The sequence below is a fragment of the Athene noctua genome, chromosome Z, assembly GCF_965140245.1.
Source record: "Athene noctua chromosome Z, bAthNoc1.hap1.1, whole genome shotgun sequence".
In the NCBI taxonomy this organism is placed as follows: Eukaryota; Metazoa; Chordata; class Aves; order Strigiformes; family Strigidae; genus Athene; species Athene noctua.
The window spans coordinates 55,641,379-55,667,552 of record NC_134077.1 but is presented as its reverse complement, the minus strand read 5'-3'; the positions used below and the strand labels follow the sequence as shown (position 1 = coordinate 55,667,552).

The 26,174-nt window shown below is 40.5% G+C and overlaps 1 protein-coding gene across 3 annotated transcripts in view; it reads right to left on the bottom strand.

Annotated features, from left to right (window-relative positions):
• The window catches only part of RASEF (RAS and EF-hand domain containing), a 30,324-nt gene extending 12,385 nt beyond the window's left edge, over nucleotides 1-17,939 (bottom strand). For all 3 annotated transcript variants that reach the window (XM_074932456.1, XM_074932457.1, XM_074932458.1), the window contains exons 1-8: nucleotides 17,554-17,939; nucleotides 7,855-8,001; nucleotides 6,975-7,065; nucleotides 4,180-4,275; nucleotides 3,038-3,115; nucleotides 2,469-2,584; nucleotides 1,610-1,678; nucleotides 665-749 (exon numbers count right to left, since the gene is read on the bottom strand). In XM_074932456.1, the coding sequence (XP_074788557.1) occupies nucleotides 665-749; nucleotides 1,610-1,678; nucleotides 2,469-2,584; nucleotides 3,038-3,115; nucleotides 4,180-4,275; nucleotides 6,975-7,065; nucleotides 7,855-8,001; nucleotides 17,554-17,909 (1,038 nt within the window). In that variant the 5' untranslated portion in view covers nucleotides 17,910-17,939. The remainder of the gene's footprint in view (nucleotides 1-664; nucleotides 750-1,609; nucleotides 1,679-2,468; nucleotides 2,585-3,037; nucleotides 3,116-4,179; nucleotides 4,276-6,974; nucleotides 7,066-7,854; nucleotides 8,002-17,553) is intronic.
• Between the last annotated feature and the right edge of the window lie 8,235 nt (nucleotides 17,940-26,174).

Genomic DNA, 26,174 nt, shown 5'->3' with positions numbered 1-26,174 from the left:
TAAAACAGTTAGTTGCTTTCCCAATGATGTAAAGGGTTGCCTTGTCATTAGTTTTGGAGTTTAACAGGTTTCCCAATATTGCAATACGGCAGTATAGAGTAGATTTTTTTGTAACTTTCAACCCTTCCTTTTTCTGGTTTCAGGATGATGGGTTACATCTGTTACAACAGACCCCTGTATAGTTGTGAGAGCCCGAAAGGGTCTGACTGAAGTCCCTATTATGAGCAGTACCTGCTATTCACATTCCCAGTGACTTGCCTGGTAACAAAAGTTCAAATTAGGTTAAGACCTTGCTACTAAAAGAAAGCAGTTTTCTGAAAAAGTGTGTTTTCAGCGGTAGGGCACTCCCATATAAACAACACAAACATATTTCCTTTAGTGCAAGAGAAAGTGCTGATCTAGTCACCTCATCAGATACACTTGGCCATGGCATATTAAAAGTCACTACTTTCCTAAGCACCTCAGAAAGTAGTTGTGCTTTAACACCCTTATTTCACAGAACATAAGTAAAATCTAACAAAATTCAACTACACAAGTGTATTCCCAGTGACTCCACTGAATGAAACTTAATCTGGTAAGTAGCCACTGAAGTATAAGCAAATTTGCATTTGGTGTGTAATTCTTAAATCTTCTAGTACAACAAAACAAGATTATAATTACATACCAACGATCTGTTGTACTTGCTGAAACTGTTTTCAAGTGCACTTCTTAAACCATCGTTGCTGTCATGTAGCTTTTTATTAGCTGATCTAACAAGGAAACATAGTTTAAGTTGCAGGAGTAAAGAAAACATTAAATATTACGTAACATCACGAAGAAAAACTGAAAAATTACATATCAAACAAACCTCTGTTTTTCTTTAGATAAACACTGAAGAGTAATGCGAAACTAGAAATGTGTTCTTGTATACTTAAATAAATGATTGTATGTGAAAGAAGCACTGTGAAGTTTAGCCTGCAGTTACAGTCTAGGAAACCCTGTTTCACTGCTACAGCATGGTCTGTGGTCAGGTGAGGGGAAAAAAGACACTGTAGCAACCGCCGAAAAAAAACAGCTGAGTGGTAGTAAACTACCACTTCTGAACACTTCTGAAACACAAAGTGACTACCCTCTAAGTATTGCTGAGATGACTCCAAGGACAGATGTGATTAAGCTGCTTGAAAGAATATGTTTAGGATAAAGAAATTAACTAAAGATACAAAAAATACTATTCATATCCTTGAAATCAAAAATCTGTGCTGCGCCCCCTGTATAATACTGCACAGAGTAGCTTCCAGATAATGATAAAACAGGGAATTACTGAAGAAGCAAAGTCAATAAAAAAAGGAACCAAGTAATAATTTTTATAATAGCATGGGTAGATTCAAATCTTGTTCATCTTATCATAAAGAAATGAAAGTCAGTGAGGCTAAGAAAAGAAATAAAAAAACAGTGAAGAGTTAGTGGCCCAGTAACACAGCACCTTCTGTCAGAATCATGGCCATTTCAGTATTTTTACTTGGTATTTTTTCCCCAAATCTCATCCCACTCTTTTGCATACAAGAACATCTACCCCTGAATATGTTGGGAGAAAGTTTGTTAAAAAAACCCTGAATTACGAAGAACTTACTGAAGTATTTCAATTTGTCTTTCCAGATTATCTCTGTCTTCACTATACTCTCGGATCATTTCTAGGTCTCTGCAAAAAAAAACCAGAGAAGTTATACTTTATAGGGTATCTTTTTTTATTTCTCTAATGTTGCTTTTGGCAGAGGACAAAACTCAAGAGTCACCATCTGTAAGAGGTGAGAAATATATAGTGTGGAAAAGATTAATTTCAAAATATTTCTGAATACACTTTTTCTATGTTTACAATTCTGCTGAAATAAGTTAAAAGCAGTTTAATGCAAAGTAAAACCACTTGGTAACTCCATTGATCACTGCCACAACAAACGACTGTAAATGAAAGAGAAAATTAAAATAACCACATGGACTGCCTCTTTTCCCCTTGAAATATCATTTGTGTTACCTCAAGATAACCACACAATGAAACTGTCATTTACGCACCTCTACATTAATATCCAGAAGCAGCTTTCATTCACATTAGGAATAACTGGTTGAGACTGATGTGGGAGCCTTCCAAAACTGTTCTCCCAAAAATATTCATACAGAATATTCATCTGAGTGCAAGTCATGGAGGGAAAAATTGCCTGAGGTTTTAAATTTACTCCTAACTAAAGTCCCAGTAAAATCAATGGGCTTCCTTGCAAGATTATGGGAGTTCACATCAAATCCAGAACTTGCTCTTTCAGAAAAGTGAACTCACAAGTGAACAGTACTCAACACATACTTTGCATGGTGTCAAAAGTATACATGTAATTTATGGCAAATTTAGAAAATAACAGTTACCAACTGCATACATAATAACTACATCAGACAACGGATTTTTCTTCCAATGGTGAAAATATTATTACACAGAAGTACCTTACCTCTCAGTGTTCAAAGTCTGATCTGCATACTCGCTTTTCAAGCTATCTAATTCACTCTGTAGAAAAGCTATATTTGTTTGTGCTTCTAAAAGTTCTTTCTTAAGTTTCTGATTTTCCTTAAAAAAGGAAGATATTAGATGTTAGCTGTCATAGTCAGCTGCATAAAATGTCAAAATACTGTAATATTAAAATTAAAACCATCAAAATTAAATAAAAATTAAACCCTAGAAAATCTGAGCACAGAGGAGGAAAGAAAATTAAAGAATTCTAAATCAACAAAGTAAATCAGCATGCAAGAACCACTGAGTTTTTATTTTTCCATGTCAGTTACACAAAAAAGGGACTATATAATCTCAAGCCATTTCTAAATGTTGTATCTAGAATGTGTACACATTTATACAGAAAAGGGTTTTTTCCAAGTTAAAGATCTTCATACACTTATCAACAGCTTTAAGAGTTTATTTTCATAGCTTACCAGTATTAAATGTAAAAAAAAAAAATAAAAAAATCTGTATTGCAGAGGCTAAAACTGAGGCTAAATTAATGTGTTGATGATAATCATCTCTTACCAGCAACATATCATGTATTCTTTTTTTCAGTTCAACCACATCTTCCCTGTGATTTATGTTTTTTGATTGCTCTTCCAGCTAGAAGGATAAAACAATGCACAATTAACATATGTCATCAATTGTTCTGATTCCAAGTACATAAAAAGTAATGGAAATCATACTAAATAACACCGACAATGTTTTACAGCTATTACAGTTTTTTAAACCCAGAGTTTCCACAACTGTGCTAGTAGGCAGCATTACTCCAAAAATCACTGGATTTCTATACAATCTTTTAAACTAATACTTTAAAAATGTTTAATGAGCATTTTCACTCTGTAGGCTGAATATGCATAACCAGCGACACAGAACTCAGCTATTGAGAAGATATATACAGGTGTATCCTCACTGATGTAAAAAAATATATGCTACCTCATCTGTGTGGCATGTGTACTACAAGCTCTCACGTTTCTTGCGAGAAATTTCCATTTCTATCAATGCTCTTTTAAGTGCAATTCAGTAGGAAGAGACAAAAACATACCCTCACTGGTTGCTATTATTCTAGTAAAACTTAGAGTAAATTCTAATATCAAAATTAAACCCAAATCACAAAATAACCCAAACCAATATTCATATCCAAGATTTAGTTTACCTTATGCTTAGGTATCAAATGAAAAGATCAAGCTGGATTTCAGTTCAAACTAGTACTAACCAGTTCCACTAGCAATTTCAGCTTAAAATTACAGCTTAAACCCACCTCTACCACTAACATTTGAGAAAAATGTGCTAGCTAAGAGGCACTTTATTACTGTAAATTACTACATTTCAGTAGCCAATTTCATCTAAATCTATAAATTAAAAATATTTAGAGGCAATATATTAGATTATTTCTCATGTATCAAATACAAGACTAGGTAATTGCAGTGTTAACAACTAGATGGACCTAAAAAATTATTCAGCAACAGAATTTGGATAGCAGTTGGTCCCTTTCTTAAGTATTTCAGTAAATTACACAGAATGAATACAGTAACACAGAATGACAACACAACCTAAAAAAAAGACATTACATTAAAAAGTTAGAATTATGATTATCTATCTTGGGGGATGCACTTCATAAGGTCAGCATCTTTTAAAAACTCTTACTATGACTTCAACTCACTTACCTTTCTAAGTTTTTTTATTGTCACCTGAAGATCCCCAACTTCAGTATCATACTGGCGTTTCAGCTCATTTAGCGCTTCTTCAGCTTTTCGCTTCTCCTGCAGTATTTAGTATAATTAAAAGTTGAGTCAGGTTTCAAATGTTTATTAAAAAATGCATTCATCAGTTTGGAAACCACACACTTTCCCCTTAAACTAATGTGTGTAACTTTGTCTTTCCATTATGTCAAGCTGCCTCTTCCTAAAGATAAATGGATTCTGATTCTGTAGTTGCAGTCCATTTACAGAATACTCATAGAAATAAAACGGTAAGGTGGAAGCAAAGATATGGTTCAATTCAGTGCTTGTTATTCATGTCATAATCTCCTGTGCTTAACATTCTTGATGTCTTAAAAAGAACTTGAAAGTGTTCAAATTTTATTTGTACATAAATTCAGGTGTGTATTGCATATATAGATGTATACATACACTCCCACACACAGACCAGGGCACTACATCCTTTTCCTCAAACCAGTGTGGTAGTAACAGTATTACTGTGCCACCATCAATTATTTATTTCTGGTTTTATTTTAAACTTTTTCACTTGCAAGTGTTGGAATGTTACAGGCCCATGTTCAGTAAAAGGTATGATGATGACAGCATCTTTAGTTTCATATGGTACTTGCTCTGCATATCAAGCCAAGTATACTATTCTAAGTTTTATTTTAATCAAAACAGAGATTTTGAAACGCAGTTACATCAAGCACAATGAGAATAATGGTAGATTCCACGTGCTATAGATGAGTATGTGTCTAACTCACTCCCCAGAGACTTCAGTGCGCAGTTTCACAACGCAAGAGACCACAATGCTGCAGTGATAAGTGGTGGCAATGAGATAGGTTGAGTTTCCACACGGAAAAGACAGACATGGATTTTGCTCAGAACTCAGCACTTTTCTGTATGTGATGCTGACATCAGTGTGTTAAATGATAATCCACGTATTAAAATGATAACCAAAGTAATCATCTTAAACTGGATTCTCTTACTGTTGGCACCTATATAGGACTTTTACGTATCATTTGGTAACTATTTGCTTCCCTTGAAGAAACAAAATACAGGATAGGCTCAGCCTGCAGATACTATCATGCAGAGGCAGGTGTCACAGTGGCATGAGTGAGATCACCCTGAAAAAAATAGCCTTGTGTACAGGCATTAAGATTAATGGTTTAGTACAATCCCACAAAGTAAATAGCTTACATTTACTCTCAGGGCGTAGGTGGGGTATGCAGAGCTATGAGCTAAAGGGAACATTTAGGAGTGAAAATTAAAAGAGCGCTGAGAGAAACAAGTTACAGCCCATGTTTCAGTGAACAGTGAAATCCCAATCCATGCAACTCAGAGACAATTTGAGGACTTTTTAGAATGAAAAACACAGACTAGATAATACATATTGGGTGTGTTTTTACAAAATGCTAGTCTGTAACTCTGGATGTTCTCAGAGTGAGTGTATACACACATCCCAGTCATCTTACAGCAGTGGAAAAGAGTCTTTAGGGCTTTTTTCAGTGATTTACCACTTTTTGCGGAACAGAAATTTTCCAGAGCAAATGTATCTGTTTTCCAGACATAAGTGCTTAGTGTCTCTGGAAATGGGAACTTTATCCCAAGTGAGAGCTGCATTATCATTAGTCAAACATACTATGATATGCTTTTTTTTTTTTTCTGGGATAGTATCTTTAACGTTTTATATCATTACATTTTGTTTCTAGAAAAAAACACTGAATTTTATAGTTTGGTAGGAGTGTTTCCTCTTGTATAGAGAAAGATACTTTTTGAAGCAAATCTATCGGAGTACTGTTTACCTTCACAGCTCAACTACCATGAACTATTATAAATCAAGTTGGCAGACTGCACTGCATTGCTTCTGATTCTGCAAATGCTTTGGTGAAAGAACCCACAGCAAATATATTAGTGTTCAGTATATAGTGTGTCCTACAAAGCAATAATTATGCCCATAGTGTATGTTTTAATTACCACATTTCTTATGTCCAAATTAGAACATTTTCACAGACTGTTATTGTTACGCACATTATAAAGTTAAGTTCATCTTATGTAAATTTGGTAACAGTTCAACATGAAGCAGACAACACAGGTAGGGTGGTTTTACTGCACTACTTAGAATTACACATATGTGTCTCTAACGTATCTTTCAACGGGTAAGGGAAAAAGGATTCTTGTACTTTTTCATCAAGACTGCAAGCCAGTTGAAGCAATGGCTAGAACTCGAGCACATTGAAACAGAATTTCCCATCAACCTTGGGAGGTCCAGGCCCTCACACACTCATCACAATTACCCTCTCTTATGTCTGTAACTTTCTAAAATGTAGTTGCAAGATGAGAATAGGAGAAAGGTCACCACCCCATGCAGATATACATATTAGGAACAAAAGATCTAAGCATTAATTTCTACATAGATTAATCTACTCGAACTGGATTCCATTCTTTTATGGTGAAAGGTCATTTTCTCCAATCTGTTTTCAACAATGGTCTCAGAAATAAATTCCTCTAGGCCAGCATATTCTCACAAAAGACAAAGACTATTTTTTCTTGGTTTATTACATCTGAGCAGCCATTCACCTTTGGGAAAACATTAAGCTAATACATTTACAGTCTCATGGATAGCTTCTTTTCATCCAGGACCTGCCTTTGGCAGTATGAGTCAGCCCATCAGGGTCAAAAAAACTCACCTGGCCATCAGTGCTGCTTAAGACCACTGAGACTTCAGTAATTATGAAATTCTGTAAACATAAAATACTCACTTCCTTTTTAACTTTATGCTCTGCAGCCTGTATACGTTGCTCCATCTCTTCTTCCAGCTCACTGAGCTGAACTGCTGCTTTATCCTGAGCTCTAAAAATGTGAAAGTAAATACTCTCTTAGGAATTGCCCTCTGGCTTGAAAGAATGTTATATGAAACACATCTGCCTACCTCAGCTGAAATAAATTAGTCAGGCAGACATTGAAACAGTTTTAACATTGCCCAGACCTTGAAGCTGGTATGGTTGGGAACCAAAATCACAAATTAATTTGAAGATACAGGCAAATTAGGTTTTAAATAATAGCCGACAGCTGATGAATAGTATGAAGTACATCACATCTGCTTTTTTAAAATTAAGTGACAGAGATAAAAGGCCCCTCTGTTTGTCCTATGAAGAGACTTCAATAGGATAACTACAGCTACTCACATCACCCACACATACAAGATCTCTGTCTTGAGCTAATCTGTTTGGTTTTGGCAATGATGATGTGAGATTGCAAATGCCAAGTAGTTACAACAGGTAGATACTCCCCTTGAAGCTAAAGAAGCAAAAATATGGTTTCTAAAATGAAAGTGTAATGGGCACGTATGCTAAAACTCAGCTACAGCCAAGGAAGAGGAGTCAAAATGTTTTAAGACATTAAACATAAGAATAGAGCCTGCAAAAATTTGGTACAGGACTTACCAGAACATGAGCAGGGAATCATTTGCAAGCTGCTATATGTGCTTATGCACATGTATGTACATGTAAACTAACTTTTGAACTCAGTTTATAGAAGTACTCCACATGACATTTTGACATCAACTCCCAGTAGTTTAACCAAAGTGCAACAGAGAAAAAAGTAACTGCATCACTGAACCAGAAACACAACTCAATATACCTTTTTACCGCGATGGCCAAAGTTTCCATCTCTGTGCTTTGAAGTTTGATCTCTCGGATGAAGTTCTTAATGACATGTTCATAAGGCTGGATTAATCTTGGTTCCGCTATGTGTATGTTCTGATAGAGAACGCTGACCTGCTCTTGTCTGAAAGAAAGGTACCATTTTAATGCATTTACTTGGAACACTGTACTACAGTAGGTTTGAAAAATGTATTATAAATGAAGACATTCCCCTTTTTGCATATTTTCAAAATTTAGTAAGTTAGATAAGGACTTTCAACATTCAGCATAGTATGTATGAACCCTTCTAAATTATGTTTATGCGTCCTGCTTCTCTACATTAATTACTTATTGTGGAAAAAAAATTCCAGCTTAAGTAAATTTTTTGTACTTCTATTCATGATGTATTGAAGAGCACGGCACTGGAGTAACCCATAATGTATATCAATTTTGTTGGCGGCTCTAATGTTAATCATAATCTATTAAGAAGTGTACTACTTTAGGAGGCTGCATAAGAAATCAAAATGAGTATGAATGCCAACCACTTAAAGGTGATGTTTAAAAGTAGGAGAGGGATGTGAACATGCCTCCTTCAAAAAAAAAAAAATTATGTTCCCTCAGCTGTTGGACTTCTAGACAGCACTCGGCTTCTTCTATGTGATTTCCCCACTGAAGGTATAACTTATTACATCAGTACCATAACTATTACTATAGCTCAGATTCCCATTTTAAACTTAAGTGTTTCAGGACACTGTAAAACCTGTTTCCAGCTGAAATGCTGTCATTTATTTCAATATTCAGAAACATAACAGCAGCACAAAAATAGAGATTTACTGATGTCAGGGGCATTTCAGAATACATACACGTTTCTGTCTTGCAAAGGATTTCTGTCACAAAGGCTAATGCTTTAGCTGTATTCAGTGTTTCCAGAAGTTTACATTTCAAGCGTACAGCAGATTTGTAGCATTTAGACACCAATTTCCAAGTACACACAGCTAAACAAACAGCAAGTTCAGTGTCTACCATTTACAGAATTCCTACCACACCTCCATTAACAATGGGTAGGCTTGAAGTTGGAGCCTGGCTGTACTTCAAACATTACAAAATGTAGCTTCTGCATAGTCTCTCCATTTGAAGTTCCATTTTTGATAGTTGGACGGGGAGCTGGTAACATATGCTACATTTCTAAATTCCTGGCGCTTCAGCAGTTGTCCTTAAGAGCTGCAGATTGCTCACCAGAACAGCCAATAAACTATTTCAGAATAGTTTCAAATTTTATAGAGAAGCAGACATTGTGCTTATCCAGAATTAGCTGCTGAAGAATGTCACTTCTTCAAGCAGTGTGAATATACTTACAGTCTTTTAAATTAATCGCATGTAAAATAGAAATGGCATTAGCCACAGTGAGATAGACTATCAATCTAGCACAATCTACGTCAACATGTATGATTTATTTTTAGAAATATGAAGTACAAACTTGAAACCTGTGTTCTGAATTTTTTTTTCCTTTAAATTTCACCAACAGGATGCTTACTAATAACCTTGTTTTCTAGAAAGCAAGCAAACAGTAGGAAATATACTTGTTACTTGATGCTAACATAAAATATTACTTGAGCAAATGTTTTCCTGATTCACTTCCAAATCACAGGTCACTGAATTTGGTTTGAATCTTTAATGACCTACATAACTTTTTTCACAAGATTATAGGGTTATATTGGTACTCTTCCTCACCCCATCTTGTGTAGGATTAATCAGCTGCTGACTTTAAATAAAATGAAGCTACATCCACAAAACTACACTGTACTTCAAACAGTACTAGAAATCCTGTGTTCAAAAACAGCACATGCATAATGTTAATACCACAGGCCTCCTACCATACAGATTAAAATTGAATATACAGTATCTTACATTGATGGGAGTAGAGAATCAAACCATTAGTCTGGCCTTTGCTTACTATATTTTGTGCCAGGAGTTGAAGATATTTGTAGTGGAATATTTTAACATATTTCTGTGACTTTCACTCTCTTAACAAGAATGCCACAGGCACTCCCTCTTGCAGCTTCTTTTCAAAGTGTATGCAAATACACATAACTGAAGATAGAAATCAGTATCTCCATGCTGCTGAGCCTCTGCCATACAGCTAAGTCTGCTTTAAGATGTAGTCAGAAGTGCAAAGTGATTAGTGTTAGAATTTATTCTTCCTTTGTGATACAAAAATGTCTTTATATTTATTATTCCTCCTTTAGCCCAGTGACCAGTTACCATCCAGGTGGATTCAAGAAACCTCAGTGACACAGTTTTTATAAAGCAATGCTTAGGTTTAAGAAGCAAAAAATACCTACACAACCACACCTGTGCACGATCCTGGAAAGGGCCTGGAAGGCTTTTAGATTAAAACTGGCCACTGAAATTCTCAGTGACTCTTACCTGAGTGCTTCTATGGCAACTGTGCAGGAAGTCTTAATTAAAAACATGACTCAACAACTACTGCAGCAACAAAAAAACAGAGGGGCAATTAAAGTCATGCAACAAAATTGATAGGACTCTGCTTAATCACTTACGCCTTCAGCAACAAGCAATACACTTTCATTAATTGGGAAGACTGCTATTGATTTACTCACTCCAAGTAACTATGATGAATTAGCAGCAAGCACACTGTGATATTTTAAAGGCACACAGGCTTTTAGAAGGATAAAGCTATATATACTCTATATCAGGATGCAGTGAGTATTTGATGATTATGAGAGGAATTGTTCTGAATCGTCTTTTTCCATTATTTCAATAACTCCTCTGTTTTCACATGCTTTGCTATTATCAGTGACACCACTGCAGCAGGACAGATTAGTAGCAATGAATATTGTGGAATTTGTTTGTTTGTCTCCAGTTTTCCTTGAATACATGCTATCCCTTTCTGCAAATTTATTACTTATACAAAATTTACCAAAGATTTCACAAACGGACTTCGCCAAGTTAACTCCTGAATCCTGAATAGTCTATCCTTTTGCTGGACAAAAAGGCAACTAGAATGCTGTTACTTCAGTTTCAGTAAAATTAATCAGAAATACCTCAGGTTTGCCCTTTAAAACTGGTCTTCTTTGAAATCCTGAAATCACTTTTAAATGGATTTTTCTGCATCCCTTTAAGTTCCACACTAACACAACTATAGACATTCACAAATACTAATGCACAGAAAGAGCATTTTTTTGATATACAACATGAAAGAAACCACCCCCTTAGACCATCTGGCACTATGGTTACACTAGCTACTATGCATGCCTTTCTGCTGCTTCTACAAAGTACAGACACAAAACACTAGCACCCAAAAAAGTATAGTACTCTGGCCAAGTACTGCTCTGGCTTTATCTTAACTCATTTCAAAGGTTTTATAACATAAGCTGACAGTAAAGTTAGTAATTAGTAAGTGTAGTCAACATTTGCACAACATCACGTAAGAGTTATTTCAAGCAAAGTTACTGTACTCACATGGTTACAGAGTTCCTGAGGGAATTACAGAAGGAAAATAAAACTGCCCTGATGATAGCACAATTTGTAATATGTCAGATTCAAAACACCATGGTAAAATACAGGAGGAGCAGAAGAGAGAGAGGAAAAAAAGAAAGAATAAAAACATTTTGGTTAAAGATACCATTTTGATTATATTGACATAATTTAATTTAACCTGAAGAGCTATGCTTATTCATATCAATTCATAGTATTATTTTGGTTTGCTGAATGTACAATGACCATTTGTTTAATGATCCACACTATGAACGCAGCTCAGAGGGACCCAATGGAATTTATCAAAGAATAACTCTACAGTTGCTGAGTATCTTATGTGCGTTCCCTACGTATTTGCCAGGGAGAGGATGCTATGTTACATGGGCCCCTTAGTCTGACCCCAAGGGAGGTATTTACAGTATAGTTTTCCACCAAAGATGTACAAAGTGCAATAAGCTAGTGGAAAACTGGAGATGTGCCAGTGGTGTTATAATACCACCTTCCCTCATTCACATTGTAAAGATTCAGTGTTTCTTTCGTTGCTATTTTGCATATGTTTACTTGGGTCTGATTTAAAGGTGGAAACAGACAAGATGACCAGCACAATTTCTGAGCAAGGCACTCTGAGAAGCACAGAGCAGCAAAACAAGGTAAAAGGTCACATGGGCAGGAGCAGTGCATGGGCTGTCAGGCTTAGCTGGGCGAGGGTGGTATTGAGAGGTAAAAAAACTAAACCAAAGCATTCCCCAGCTGGACTGTTTTTATAGGTCCTTCTGTGTAAAACTGTATCTTCCTCAACACCATTCCTTGTCAATTACTGACCTCTGTCTTCACTTCTTTCTTATCCATGTTCTTACCTGCAGACTTAAGGTCCCCAAAACCTGACCCAGACATCTTTGAAGCACTGGAAAAAGTTTCTATTTTTGCAGGTGTAGGTAAAGCAAAGATAATCAGCACTGCACTTAAACTTGTTTTCACCCTGATAATAAGCTCCTATTCCTAAGTTTTAGAACACTGTTCTAATGGTCTCTTTCCAGTGTAGGTGAGCTTGTAAAATTACTCTCATCACCTGTAGCAGCTTTGTTCTGTTATGGGCATGAAGGGATGAAGTGTAAGGTGGTCTGAGCCAGGAAGGTCTGAGCTAGTTAGAGAAAGACAAAGATCAAACATTATGCATCTGATGACTGTCCTTACACTGGAAACCAATATCCTATGTGTGCCACCAAGAGATAGTGAAATACCTTTTTCTGAAAAGCAGACAAAATCAATACGCCATCCTATCAGCCACCAGAAAAGATTGACGAAATCCATTTCAAATTGGAAAGGATCAACTTTCGTCACAGATGAGTGCCTAACACTTTCTCCTAGATTAAATGCCTTGAGGAAAAACAGATTACACAAAATGTTAACACAGTGTAAAATTCAAGGTATTTCTCACCCTGAAGAAAAAAAACCTATGGGCTTTTAATACCAGCTTTTCTTTTCCTGTACCTACCCCTTCAGAAACAGGCTGCATTAAAAGAAGGCAACTCTGCAACACCCCAGTGAGAGAGCCTGGCCAAGGGCTGATTCTCAGGGAATGGATTTTTAGTGTTTCCAAGGAATAAATACTGTTCCTTTCCTAAAGGCAGAGGTGTGATTTGAAGCCAGTGGAGCAGGACTGGAAAAGACCATGGGACAGGGAGGGAAAGATGAAGTCTCTGGAAAAGGAGAAAAAGGTTATGGTTACGACGTTATGGTCAAGCAAAGGAATGTTGCCGTGCTGAAGTTATTTGGCACAGATGCTGTTCTGATTAAAGCAAAAACAGAAGAGCAGTTAAAACCTATGGTAGCTCAGGAAGTCTTCTAGCTCACAGAAAGACATCCATCACACTTCCAGCAGAGCACATTTGTCAAACCCCTGTCATGAGATGTATTCAAAGACAAAGACATCAATCATCCTTACAGCAAAGATCCCCTCTCCAGAACCGTCACAAAGGGGGACCCAACATTTGTTTTTCCTTAGGATTTGCCTTTATCCCCTCTCTGGGGAACACATTTTGACTTCCAAGGAAATGTCTCTAGTGCTGATATCATGGTTCATCATCCCTTGGAAGTGAACAGAAATTGCTGATAAGAGCTGATGCTGTGCTCAGTATTGACTCTGGCAAAAATCCATCCTGGCTCATGACAGCAAGGGCACAACAGGTTTCAGACCTTTTTTTATGCAGCAGAGCCTTTCTCCTTTGCTGTAGCACAGCAGTATATTACCTGAGCATCACCTGCCTTCGCAGTTTATGTAGCTCACATTAAAAGCAGCACTCTTTTCTCATTTTATCATAGCCCCCAGATCCACATTTTCTATACAACTCCAGATGACACAACTGGGGGCGAACTGTTATCATAATCACGTTAGGAGAATTTGGAATTATATGATGCATGAAATCTCAGTCTGGCAGCACTGAAATCAGAGCCCAATGAATGGTCAGCCTGGCCCAAAGAACAAGGCACACAAGTAATACAGACTCCAAGAATAAAAAGCAAAGCCGTAAAGTATGAGGACTCCCAAAAGCAGAAGGATTTAAGTCGAAATAGGGATACAAACTTTATTCTCCAGAATCATCCACCACACTCAATCAGATTATCCAATTTGCCAAACATTACACAAAAATTGTCTGGTAGGTCTTAAAGGGATTCAGTATATGCCAGTGATCCCACAATACACAAGAACGTACACAGCACACACAGTCCCAAGCCTTTGTTCTTTCTGATTGAAGGTCTTTGACATTAAAATTTCAAAATCTATTTTCCACGAAGTTTTTTTGCCTGTAATTTACAGACCCAAATAACTGCCATAACATTCATAAGTACAGGTTTTCTGTTGAAGTGTCAGTGGATGCTGGATCATTGTTCAAGCTGAGAATGGAAAAGCATTGCCATTAGGGGACTTTATCACATGCTCAAAGGGGCACATGCTTATTAGGAACACGGAGGGAACCTTTCCAAACAGACCCAAGATTGGCCACATACTTAAAAAAAAAAGCAACACACAGTAACACGTCAAGGGCTAAACCCTCCTAGTGCGGGCAGTACACTGGAGCGCTCATCACCTGGAGCACCAAATAGGTAAGTTTCTTAACCATTTCTGTCTACTGCTGTACCACTGTAAATACTTCTTAGAGGAACCACCTAGCAAATATGCCTGAGTTTTCAATAAAACAGATGTCCTATGGCTCACACAGGTATACTCCACTTAGCAATTCACTATATATAAATCAAAGGCACTACAATCTTTTGTGTTTAATTACTCATTATACCTGATTGAATGTAACAACACAGAAGGGGAGGGCAGGAGAAAGGCTGAAACGAAACGCTTTGATGTTACTCTTCCCGTTTAACTCCAATAAAAACCACAGTTCCAGTACATACAGACTTTGATGTTTTAAAGCATAAGGTAACAGGACTGTGCAACCGATATACCGAACTACAGAGAGGAAGGATCCATCCCATAATAAAAATATCTTTCTTTTAAACTAACTAAATTCAAAATACATTTACTGTAGTATATACTTATTTTAGTACCTGGAAGGAGGCAGTACCTGGCAGTAAACAATGCTGCATCTAAAACCTGCTACTACATTGAGGATTGGGGCAGGATTTTGATCTGTTACGGGGTTTCACACCTCATTATGGAGGTTCCTTTATGGCTTATAAAAAAAGCTCAGACACGGAAAGAAAGGCTGAATCATCCGTATTGGTATCAGTGAAAAATTTCCCCTTGATTTCCATGGGCACTCAATCAGGCTTGGGAATGACAGAGACCACAGGTGTTTACTGGGTAATTTTCTCCTGACTTCAGCCCTGGTTTTACCTCATGACTTCCATCTGCTATGCCCTGTTTCTCTATATATAAACCACAAAAGCATCAAAGCACATGTGCCAGTGTTTTGCTAGACTGGGGCCAGAAGGCACAGCATTTTGAGGGACTGAACTCCAGCACGATCGAGATAAAAAACAGACATGATCGAGATAAAAATTATGGACATCTAACTCCACTCATCTGGATTTGAGGATTTTCTTCTTTGTAATTACTCTTCTCAGGGTTTTCAGTGTTAGAGCAAACATATTAAGAGTAATAAACCACAGTGTGAGCACACCAACACTTTTACAGTAATGAAGATGCAGCTGTGTTCCAAGCTAGGTCTGTTTTTCAAAGTACTGCCTTTCCCTAAAAAACCTAAACTGATAAACAACTAAAAAAATTTAAATAATTTAAATAAAAAGATCAATAACTTTTTTGAAGTGCAAGCTTGTACTTTATCGTTTTGTTGCATTCTATAGCTTAAAATCACTTCTATGCCCAGATTCCTCAAAAAATTTCAATATATTCTTTACTTACACATGGGATCCTAATGATTTTAGTGGGACTACTCACATGAAAAAAAAAAAACTTACACATCCATTTCAACAACAAGAGATGTGGGCCACAAATGGAAAAAAGTTGAGCTGTAACACCAATCTGCTTCCAGCACTTCAGGACAGGAAAGAACAAGAGAACAAAGGGCACACTGTTCTTCAGCTGATGTTGGCACACACCTAATGAATACAGCCAACTATGAAGAATGTTCAAAGCTATTTATAAAGCTGAACATGAATAGGAATCATCTACACCAAACTACTGCCCACCCGATACACACATATTTAACTACCAGATTTGCAATTTTGATGTGTAAGAATCATAATGACATTGTGTCGTGATAAATTCAACAAGACTAAAGGACGCAGCTGCACAGTCAAGCCGACGAAAGCTACTCCCCTTCCCTCCTACTATTCTCTTAGACAAACAACTGGACAATAATCAAACTACTGCTGCAAACATAGTAACTAAGATACTGAGATAGGCTTATTACTAAAAGGAGACAGATGCTTTCACAAGCTACCATGGTTCGAGAGTCAGATTTTTTCCAGGTTAAATGATGAATTGCCCCCGCAAACTTTCAAACAGCCTTTTGTTTGGTGGGCTTTGTTGTTCTCCTTCTGTAGAAAGTAAGGAACTCTTACTTTCCTCTTTCAAGTAGGAAGCAAGAAAGGCATCATGAACTAGGTAAGAAAGACCTGTATGAAGTTACTGATCTGTCTGAAATGGAGCAGTCCAGTAAGACTAACCAATGCTATTTACCCTTCCAGTCAAAAAAAAAAAAAAAAAAAAAAACACAAAAAAACCCAACACCCACAAACAATCGGCTCTAGTTGTGCACAAGTAGCAGGTTAAATAAATAAAAACTTCTCTTAAACTTTTCATAGCACAACCTGTGAGATGAAGTGACTGTTAGCTCCTGTGTACCTCACAGCCAGGACCTACTGCAACTTGATATAGTCTGTCTGGATACCGAAGTTTGTTTGTTTGTTTTTTACTGCCTCTTAACTACCTGCCAAGCCCTTAAACTCAGATTGCATGTTGTCCATCATAAATTACAATTTTTTTAATGAAGCAGAATCACTCCAAACTTTTTATGGCAAACATTTTTATACGAATTTTGAGCACCTCAGGTTTCAGGCAGATTACTGCGAATCACCAAAACGTGCCATTGTGAACTGGAACCAGCTCGGTACGGACAGACCCTTGAGAATCGGGTTTAATCCCGAACCAAGCCTCCACCTGTCCATTTCACCGACATCGAGGGCAAAGGCTCCCACGGCCCTGAGCGAGCTCCTCAGGACGTGTGAACACCGCTAAGCTGGAGGCAAAGGTGGCGTCAGTTTGCCTTTACTGGGAAGCAAGGGTGCAAGAAAGATGCTGGGGGCTGGTCGGGGGGTAGCGAGGGGAGAAAGTTTCATGCGCGGACCCGGCAGCATTTTGCATCCCGAGCGTTTCACCGGCCTCATTCTCCCACGTGGGTCCCTGGCAGAGCAGCGGCGCGGAAGCAGGCGAGCGGCGGCGCGCTGGCAAAAGAGAGCTGGAAACACTCAAAACCGGGAAGCAGATGTGGGGAGGGCTCTGTGCGGCGGGCGAGAGGTCAGTCACGGCCGTTCCCCGGCGGGCGATTGCATCAGCACCGGCGCACGGCGCCGCTGGGGGCTGTTCCCCGGCCGGCGGGCGGCAGGGGCGGTTTGCCGCCGGGAGGCTCTCCGTCGGCAGCCTCTGCCCCGGCGGTCCTGCGGCCGCGGCCCAGCTCCCCCCGGGGCGGCCGCCCCGCCCGCCGCCTGGCCCGGGCCTCACCTGGGGATGTACCTCGCCTCGTCCCCAAGCCGCACCTCGAAGTCCCTCCAGGGCTGCTCCAGCCCCGCGGCGGCCCACGCCGCCGCCTCTTCCTCCTCACCCTCCGGCTCGCCGCCGCCGGGCCGCCGCCGGGTGGCGCCGCGGAAGCCGCGGGCGAACTCCGGGAAGGTGATGGCCCCGTCGCGGTCGCTGTCGAGGCGCTGGAAGATGGCCTCGGCCTCAGCCGGCCGCACCCGCAGCTCGGCGCAGAGCGCCGCGAAGTCCTCCCGCTCGATGCGGCCCGAGCCGCTGGCGTCGCAGGCCAGAAAGAGGGCGCGCAGGCGGGACAGCTCGTCCCCCGCCGCCTCGGGATCCATCGGACGGGGCCGAGGATACTCTGCCCGCGGACGGGACGGGACGGGACGGGGCGAGCAGCGGCGGTCCGACCTGTCAGCACAGCTTCGCCGTCGGCTCGGCGGGGCAGGACGGACCCCGCCCCGCCCCGGTGCCCCGCGGGGCCGGGCGAGGCTGGGAGGCGGGGTCGGGCCGCAGGTGGCGGCTCTCGGCCGCGGCGGGAGCGGGGCCCGGCCGCGGCGGCACCGGGCCGGGGCTGCCGGCGCTGCCGGCAGGAGGCAGGAGGGCCGCGACGCGGCCCGCGCTCCCGGGGCTGCCGCCCGCAGCCCGAGGCGCAAGGGCAGGGTTCCCCTCGGAGCGCCGTGCTGCCCGGTGCCGGCCGGAGCTGTGTGCCGCGCCACGAGCTGCAAACACCTCCCGGCCCGGCCCGCAGCACCCAAATGTGAACCCCAGTACTGTGCGGTCGCCGTAAGGTCTTACATCTGATTTCCGTTTTCCAGCAGAATATAAACACTCCTTATGCTCCTGGAAGACAAAGAACCCAGGATGACCCAAAGTTTCGCTAGCTAAATTCTTGCTGACCACGAGCAGTCCTGGTGAGTATGTGCTCACTGCTACCCCATCACCAGTAATTTAGAAACGTACACTCTTAAAATACTAGCGCAAACTGAAAATGCAAAAGCTACATTCAGATTCATAAACCAAAGGAGCCAGTTTTTCAGTGCTCTGTATAGAAGAACTAGCATCTGTCTTTCTTGGCAGAAGTCAAGACTTCCCACTTTTTTGAAGTGAGACTCAAAATTCAAATTTCATTGAAAGGAGTTAAAATTTAACTGAGAAATTTTTTTAATCTCCCTACACTTACTATTGTTTTATGTCTATCTGCAAATGTGAAGTGTGTATACCAAAGTTGTGATAAACAGAATACAAATCTAACTATTGGAACAGAGTTTCCTTATTGACCAAAACACAGCCCAAATCTAAGTACCTGATCAGACAAATATGCCAATTGACCTCTTATTAGAATAAATCACATACTGTGAATGGGAACTTTAATGTGGTTCTCTGCCTAAGAGGTATGGAATGCCCTCAAAGGAAATTATTGTTATTTTACAGGTTTTGCTTACTATTTTGTCAGGCTTAGACAGAATGAGTCTAAAATCCTGCCAACCATCTATCTCTAGTCAACGAAATGTTTCATGAAATGTTCGCTGCAATCTAGAGAAATGCAGATGTTAAGTAATTTGAAATATACATTTCAACCTAAAAATATCAGGTAACTGAAGGACTTCAATTTATGATTTATACATTTATGTCACCATATTTCCATTATACAATTGTAGAACTCCTAAGAGTAGCAAAGCAGTTATCATCTTCAGATTCTAAGTCTAACAAAATCTAGTGTTTTAGTAAAGCAGATTTATCAAAAGTGTTCTTTTGGTTCCATGGTTTCTTTCTGCCCATCAAATTTTTGTACTTTAAGAGTCTCATGAAGCCCTTTGGGGGCTGATGAAGGGTTGTTCAGCCACTGAAAGAGACAAACTTACCTTGTTTACACACACCAGCTCTCTGCTCATAGGAGTCAGGACATATCTTTCCATGTGGTATAGCTCCTAAACTGATCTGGAACAGCCTTATCCAGGGTTAAATTGTCTCACTAGACAGACAGGAAATTCCCACTCAAATCCATGTGCTCACCTTCTTGTTTCCTTTTGTGGCTGCAGGTTTATAAGTTGACATTTGTAAGTAGTCCTTATCCCGACCACTCTCTTATTCACTCTGTTCTGTGTATCTTTTGTGATAGTGACTACATTGGACTACTAAGTAGAGAGCATACTTTGGACATATAGCACCCATATTTTGGGTTTTTTTCCTCTGAGATTTAACACCAACTTTTCCCAAACTTTTTTATGTAACCCTGTTTTTCTATGACTTGGGATTTGACCCTCCTGCCGCAAAGGTCTCTTTGTTTTTCTTGAAAGCTTTATGTTTCTACCTGTATGATACGTGTAAATAATAAGTAACATTGAAAACAAATTGAGATCTTCACATTAACGTTCCGTTTTGAATCAAGCCATATAAAAGTCTTGTAGTATTTGCCAGTGAAATGACTACATAGGCCAGATTTCTGCTTTCATGTGCAGGTAATCCCTTGTGTATTCAGTGGATGCCATCTTTGTCACTTCCCTTATTTCCACTGTTACAGAGGTTTTGTCACACAAACCTCAGGCACTGTCATGGAGTACCATGTGTCATTGAACACTGCCACAGCATAGGTATATCCTGCAAAACAGATAATGCCTGCAGTGTTACACAATGCCACACAACCAATGCTTGCTTGGCAGGCCATGGTTCAGTCAAATGATCCTAACACAACAGCAAAGAAATAAAAAATAAAATATGTCTGTCTTGATGAGACATAAGCGTGAGTAGTGAGGGCAGGATTCCCAGCAGGCAACGGCAAAACAGTGCTTTGTTCTGAAATTATGTGCCTATTCTTGGAAGGATCTGTGCCCACAAATCCAGTCCTAAATTATATAAAAATGCAAAACCACAATTTCTGTGCCCTAGTACTGTGGATGTAGTACAGGAGAAGTTTTACATTCATAAGATACAAAAGCTGCAGGTACAGATATACCCCATGCACAGTTTTCAATCTCAGTTTGACTTCACTGTTCCATGAAACACACAAGCTAGCCAGGTCATCTGTTCAACTGAAGAGTCATTACAGGACATTAAAACATGCTCAGGAACATCAGGGAGACCTAAGACTACACATGAACAAGAAGTTTCATTGTATCACTACGGAAGTGTCCTATTGTACTGAGTGGGAAAAGGGGTGTTTTGATGTTGTTATAGATGCAGAGGTTAAATGGAGCAGATTAGAAGAGACAGGGAAACCAGAAACAGGAGGTGTTGCCACCACAGGACATCAAGACTTAGTGTTGACCCAGGAAGCAAAGGACCTGAGCTGGCCAGTGGGATAAGCTACAGAACACTCAAATGCTACTTGAATACATGTGGTCCCTGGAAGTATGGTAACTTTGCAGAACTTTGCAGAAGCCCAGTAAAGCCAGACTGATGTGCTCCAGGCAGATCCCCTGGAAACAGCAGGCCTCTTCCCATTCCTCCCTATATATTGTTTCAGGAATTTTACATACATACTAAAATAAGACTTTTCCTTGGAATATCAAGCATTTAAAAGACAGGAAATAGATCATGAACTGGAATAATTATTCAGTAATTTGCTTCTCCTCATTATTGTATGTTGCCTTGAACATTATTTACAATTTAATGCACATTATTCAGACCTTACTCTGAAGACAGAGTATTTCTTTTCTATAGTTCTTGCATATATTAACTAATATTCCCAATATTATGGGTGGTTATGAAAGTGAATGGATCCCTCTATAGTTGTTATAACTCTCTTATTCACCTCTGTGTGTTTCAGTAGAAGTAGAAAGTAGTAGAGTTCTAAAACAGAATCAACCACTAATATTGAAATATCTCACTAAAACTCACTCCCCTGGCAAAACTGTCTGGATGGCTGGGCCCAGAGAGTTGTGGTGAACGGAGTTAAATCCAGTTGGTGGCCGGTCACGAGTGGTGTCCCCCAGGGCTGGGTGTTGGGGCCACTCCTGTTTAACATCTTTATTGATGATCTAGACGAGGGGATCGAGTGCACCCTCAGTCAGTTTGCAGATGACACCAAGTTGGGTGGGAGTGTTGATGTGCTCGAGGGTAGGGAGGCTCTGCAGAGAGACCTGGACAGGCTGGAGCCATGGGCTGAGGCCAACTGGAGGAGTTTCCATAAGGCCAAATGCCGGGGGCTGCCCTTGGGCCACAACAACCCCCAGCAGCGCTACAGGCTTGGGGAGGAGTGGCTGCAGAGCTGCCAGTCGGAGAGGGACCTGGGGGGGTGATTGACAGCCGGCTGAACAGGAGCCAGCAGTGTGCCCAGGGGGCCAAGAAGGCCAATGGCATCCTGGCTTGTGTCAGCAATAGCGTGGCCAGCAGGGACAGGGAAGGGATCTTACCCCTGTCCTCGGCACTGGTGAGGCCGCCCCTCGATTCCTGTGTTCAGTTTTGGGCCCCTCACTACAAAAAGGACATTGAATGACTCGAGCGTGTCCAGAGAAGGGCAACGAAGCTGGTGCAGGGTCTGGAGCACAGGTCATACGAGGAGCGGCTGAGGGAACTGGGGGTGTTTAGTCTGGAGAAGAGGAGGCTGAGGGGAGACCTCATCACCCTCTACAGCTCCCTGAAAGGAGGGTGCAGAGAGCTGGGGATGAGTCTCTTTAAGCAAGTAATAAGCAATAGGACAAGAGGGAATGGCCTCAAGTTGCACCAGGGAAGGTTTAGACTGGATATTAGGAAGCATTTCTTTCCAGAAGGGGTTGTTAGGCGTTGGAATGGGCTGCCCAGGGCAGTGGTAGAGTCCTCATCCCTGGAGGTGTTTAAGAGTCGGGCTGACATAGTTCTGAGGGATCTGGTGTATTTGGGAGCTGTCAGTGTGAGGTTAATGGTTGGACTGGATGATGTTCAAGGTCCTTTCCAACCTAGACGATTCTGTGATTCTGTAAAACCAGTTAGTGTTACACATAGGTGCCATACTGGTCACAGCACCATGAAAATTAATTAAACCTACTCCAATTTCTTCATTCACTGACACAAACTTTACCATCTCTTCAAGCCACTATGCCTCTCAAAGCATCACTGTCCCAATTTGGTGCTCCATGTCTTCCTTTTGTACCTGTACCTGTTCATGAACGTTGCCCTCTCCCTACCACAGCATGTCCAGAGATGTGAAGGGCTGGTGAGAGGGTGCAGAGTGGAGTGGTTCTGGGAGGTCTCCAGCAGATGGGCTATGGTAGTGGTTCTTCCCACCCAGCTGTTTCCCTTGTCTGCCTTTCTCCTACTGAGCCTTCATTTTCACTTTTTATGACTTTGATGGCATTTTCAATTGTTTACCCAGTTATATCCAGACATGCACCTCATGTGAAACATATCAGATATGTGCACATAAGATACCAAGTCTGGGCAGATTATAGACCATTTATAGATACTCTGATTCCCTGTTGTACAATTTTTAGTACTACTCAATATCACGCATTCTTAATCTCTTCAATTAAAAACTAAGTATTTAGCAACAGGCATCATAGACTGTATTTCTCAGATATATTGCATCATTATAACCTCTGAAGAGGAAAACGTATAAACTATATCTTGAAAAACTTAGTCTAAGGCAAAGAAATAAAGAAACGCCTAATATTGCAAAAGAACACAATTTTATGCTTCAACTTTATCAAAAAGTGAGGCACAAAGTAGGATAAAAGCTCTTTGTCAAAGCAGAGGTACATTTAAAAGCCAAAAATATCAGGATACACAGAATTTTTCATTCAACTGAAACTTTAGCAGTTGGGACACTGAGGTTGTGAAAGACCTTCACAGTTTTTAATGGACTCCAGACCATGACTGAAGAGAAAACCATACAGATGAAGATTCTGCAAGAGAGAAAACAGACATAAATAAAATAATAGTGAAGTACCCAAGGTGCATTTGCAAAAATAGGAAGTATTGGCGGCAAAGGAGTATGAACATGTCTCAGCCATTTTAAGAGCTTCTCTGTACGACCAACGAATAGCCAGGGAGATGCTGAAATGACCAATGATGACTGCTGGGCCTAGTCTGAAGGTGTTAGCAGTCAGCCAGTCACAAGTGGTATTCCTCAGGGCTTGGTGTTTGGACCGTTTCTGTTCAACATCTTTATTGATGATCTTGATAAGGACATAGAGTGTGTCATCAGTAAGTTCGCAGATGACACCACGTTAAGCAGGAGTGTGGATCTGCATGGGGATAGGGAGGCTCTACAGAGAGACTTGGATAGATTGTATCCGTGGGCCAACGTTAACGGGATGAGCTTAAACAAGACCAAGTGCCAGGTCCTGCACTTGGGCCGCAACAGCCCCCTGCATGGCTACAGGCTTGGGGAGGTGTGGCTGGAGCTGTCTGGGAGAGAAGGATCTGGGGGTTCTCATTGACAAGCAGCTGAACATGAGCCAGCAGTGTGCCCAGGTGGCCAAGAAAGCCAACGGCATCCTGGCTTGTGTCAGAAATAGTGTGACCAGCAGAAGTAGGGAGGTGACAGTCCCCCTGTGCTCTGCACTGGTGAGGCCACACCTGGAGTGTTGTGTCCAGTTTTGGGCACCTCAATACGAGAGAGATCTCGAGGTGCTGGAGCGAGTGCAGAGGAGGGCAATGAAGCTGGTGAAGGGCCTGGAGAATAAATCTTATGAGGAGAGATTGAAGGAGCTGGGACTGTTTGATTTGGAGAAGGCTGAGGGGAGACCTCATCACTCTCTACAGCTACCTGAAAGGACATTGTAGAGAGGGTGGTGCTGGTCTCTTCTCACAGGTGATTAGTGACAGAACAAGAGGGAATGGCTTTAAACTGCAACAGGGGAGGTTCAGACTGGACATTAGGAAAAATTCTTTCACAGGAGGAGTGGTCAGACAGTGGAATAGGCTGCCCAGGGAGGTGGTGGAGTCACCATCCCTGGGTGTGTTTAAGGGTCGTTTAGATGAGATGTTGGGGCATATGGTGTAGGGGAGAACTTTGTAGAGTAGGGCTGAGGGTTGCACTCGGTGATCCCAAGGGTCTTTTCCAACCTGAAGGATTCTGTGATTCTGTGGTCCTCATGCAGTTCTAAGAGTACTGCAACCCCAGAAACAACAGAAAAAGACTCTTCTAAAAGTATGCTGTAAAGTTGCCAGTTCTCAAAATCTGTAATTGTTTTGAATAACATAAGCAGCTATCAATAAATGCTTACAAATCCTGACAAATACTTTGCTTCTTAATGAACAAGAATATAAAAGCAGAATTGACTCAGTTAAACGCAAAAAAAGTCACTGGATCCTAAACTCCACCTTCGGGTATGGAAGTAACACTTCCTTGGAAACAAAGAGGCAGATGAGACTGTTTGACATGGGAAGATCCATCAACATCCATGGAAACTAGAGGCTTTTCTTCCCTTGTCTTTTCAGTCCCACCAGGCTTAAAGAAATCAAAGCTGCTAGATTCATTCTGTTATTTTCTTGTGGTAAGGCTGGATTGCTGTAACCGGCAGTAATTATATTGCTCTGTGGAGAGAAAAGCTGGCCACTGCTTAATTTCTTACTATGTCTTTCTCCATATTTGTAAAAGAAATCAACCTAAAGCAAAATTATCTCAGTCCATTCATGAAAAGAACTGAAAAGAAAAAGTTATTCTGTGCACAGACAAATAACATGTCAATGTAAAAGTGATTTATTACATTATTACATGCTGCTCATTAAGACTTTGAATTTCACTGTAGACTAAATATTCCTTCATGCATGGTCATAGATGGTGAAATCCATATTGAACAGGATCCTAAGTTTCCTACAGAAGCCATGAAGGGATTCGCTAGTAATGCTGTAATGGACAGATTAGTCTGAAGACATAAGCAAAATAAGCTTTCTAGGTTTAGATAGGATCTTTCTTTACCTGAAGGATATACAAGCTATCGGATACATAAGGTTTCCTTGTGTTTGAAAGTCTACATACTTTTTCCAATTCTAATAGTCAAACCCAATTATATCTACTGATGAACCTTCTCTGTTCTTAAAGAAATGGGCATCTCAAAATGCAAATATACATGTGCAAATCTAGTTAATGATGAGCAATGCTGAAGACAGAGGGTAGACATGCCCATTTCAGGACAGAGATGAACAATGTTAGGTCAAACAGACATATATCCTTCCAGTTAGGATTACCTTTGCTCTTTTTCTTCAGAATGGTGATGAAGCTCTTTCAAAACCACAGCAAGATCCAGGTTTTCTTTGCAAACAGGAAGTTTCACCCTCTTCCTACCTGCTTTTCCTGCTCAGTGTGCTGGAACTTTCCCCAGAAGGAGAATCAAGTTTAATTCACTGCCCTGCCTGAAGCAAATAAAATTACCTTTCTTTTTCTTTATTCAAGTGTCCTAACTATGAAGCTACTGGGGACATAGAGTTTAGAAGCATCCAGCTGTGCTTTACAGTGCATTATAACTAAATAAAAAGCCCTTAGGCCAGATGCTGTATGCCAGTTTTCCCTATGCCAGTGGATCACTGATCCATCCTTCATTTATCTCTGCCCAGTCGAAAAAATCTAGCATTATTTTCACAAATCCTGGATAGATGGTATATGAGCAACTGTAAGACAGACTAAAGAACAGGTTTCTTACATGGAGCAAGAAATACCTGAATCTATTCAGGCAGAAAAGCTG